At 43.2% G+C, this 1784-nt stretch overlaps 1 protein-coding gene across 1 annotated transcript in view; it reads right to left on the bottom strand.

Moving 5' to 3' along the window:
- Window positions 1–958, bottom strand: part of LOC110050828 (uncharacterized) — a 2014-nt gene extending 1056 nt beyond the window's left edge. Inside the window, exon 1 of the mRNA XM_020756795.2 lies at window positions 1–958. This exon is cut by the window's left edge and continues 1056 nt beyond it. Coding sequence (XP_020612454.2) covers window positions 1–469 — 469 coding nt within the window. The 5' untranslated portion in view covers window positions 470–958.
- Between the last annotated feature and the right edge of the window lie 826 nt (window positions 959–1784).

Genomic DNA, 1784 nt, shown 5'->3' with positions numbered 1-1784 from the left:
AGACAGGGCTTGAGGGGATTTCAAGGGGTGGCAAAGTCCGCCCGTGTCGATGTCGCTCGTACTTTGAGTAAGATAAACTTCGTTCATCTCTCCACGTGAACGGAGGAACGCAAATCTCTTTGTGGGAGGAATGAAATAAATTACTACCCATATCTAAACTTGGTGTCCATGAAAAACTCGAGTCACTAACTAACTCCTTGTTGTGTTCATTGTCCGAACTAAGGAAGCGCGAATCTTCGACCGTTTGTGTGATGAATGTTCCACTAGTGGCACTTGTTCTTTCACATGCTGTTGTTTGTTGTGTTGTGTTATCACCACTGCTTCCTATCGCTGGCAAAGGAGTTCTCTGCTGAATTTGAGGCGCCGAAATTCGTTCTTTGAACTCTTTTTCTTGTCGGAGCAATCTCAGCAATGCTTCGGCTTCAGCATCTTTCACTCTACCTCGCATCGGAATCTTCGCGCTCTCCATGGCCGCGATCGGTGGGGAACAAGATAGCAACGTTCTTTTGACGTCCTTGCCTTCAAAAGTAATCTTACGCTCTCCTTAAGTTAAGCGGATTTCTTGGCTTTCCAACTGTCGCTTTTGTAAGGGTTAAAATCCTGTGCTTGACGCTTGCGTTTGACGCGGCGGTTTCACAAGCGCTGGCTAATCAAGACTTCGTCAAGGTGGCTCGGAAGGCAGCTAAATTGAATCAACAATCTTAAGAAAACATCGGGATTTGGCTGTTAAACGCCCGGGCCATTGATCACTGACATCAGCTGTCAGCTCATTGGCGCACGATAATTGTGTGTTTTAGCCACAATTAATATTCCTGTTCAAAACGATCGTCGAAAGAAATGGCAAATAACTTTTTAATGAAAACGCGCGGTAAAAGTCAACAGAGACAAAGTTGCGCGCTCGAAGCTTCATCCTGCTCTTTGTTTCACACTATGTTGGCTGTCATTCGTAGATTGACAGCACCGCTCGCTGCTGAGTCAACAGATTAAAAGTGTATTATTTTCACTGACAAAATCTGAAGTAACTTCGCGTGCTTGTTGGATATTTCAGTTTCGCTCAGCGAGGACTTGTAAAATGAGTGCATCGTAGCAACGAAATCTAAGGAAGGGAAGGAAGAGACTTTACTGAAGCAACTCTCTTTGGACTGAAAAAGAAAAAGGTAAGATAGCGGTCTTTCATTTATAACTGGCTACTATGGACGAAAAGCACTATAAGAGAAACATTGGGCGTTTCTTCATCGAAACGTAAAAGCATCTAATTGAAGGTCGCGCGCTAGCCAGTTCAATGATCTTTGCGGGCTAAACACGGATTAAACCTTACCTGTTCTCATAATGTGAAGCTGTCATCGTTAATCTGCTTTAAGTCCTGTAAAGTAAAGTTAAAGCTGCTCGCAATATTCGGCGATCCACGACCTTGACATGGTCAAGTCTGTTGTATTGTTCTCGTGACAGCACAGAAATTGTGTTCCAATTCTTGTCGAAAATGTCGCGACACAGTCTGCTAAGAATCTCGACTCTAACTTCTATTATATGACGATTTTGTTCTCAACAACACTAGGCTAAGCCCTGTGTTTCAGTGAACGCCAACTAGTAGACCAAATAAAATCTGGTTGAAATGCTGTTTTGTTTCATACTCTAGCTACGCAAAATCTCTCCGTTGACCATGATTTCAAGTGAAGTCGCTATAGACGATTCTCACAGGCAGATCAATTGTGCTCGACCATTTGCAATCACCACCTGAATTTTAGATACAAACATGGGGAAAGAGTTGAAAAAGAAAGAAATCG

This window comes from Orbicella faveolata, unplaced genomic scaffold (assembly GCF_042242905.1).
Source record: "Orbicella faveolata isolate gen_17 unplaced genomic scaffold, um_ofav_v1 contig_24, whole genome shotgun sequence".
In the NCBI taxonomy this organism is placed as follows: Eukaryota; Metazoa; Cnidaria; class Anthozoa; order Scleractinia; family Merulinidae; genus Orbicella; species Orbicella faveolata.
The sequence above is the reverse complement of the archived record's forward strand: the minus strand, read 5'-3'. Positions and strand labels throughout refer to the sequence as shown.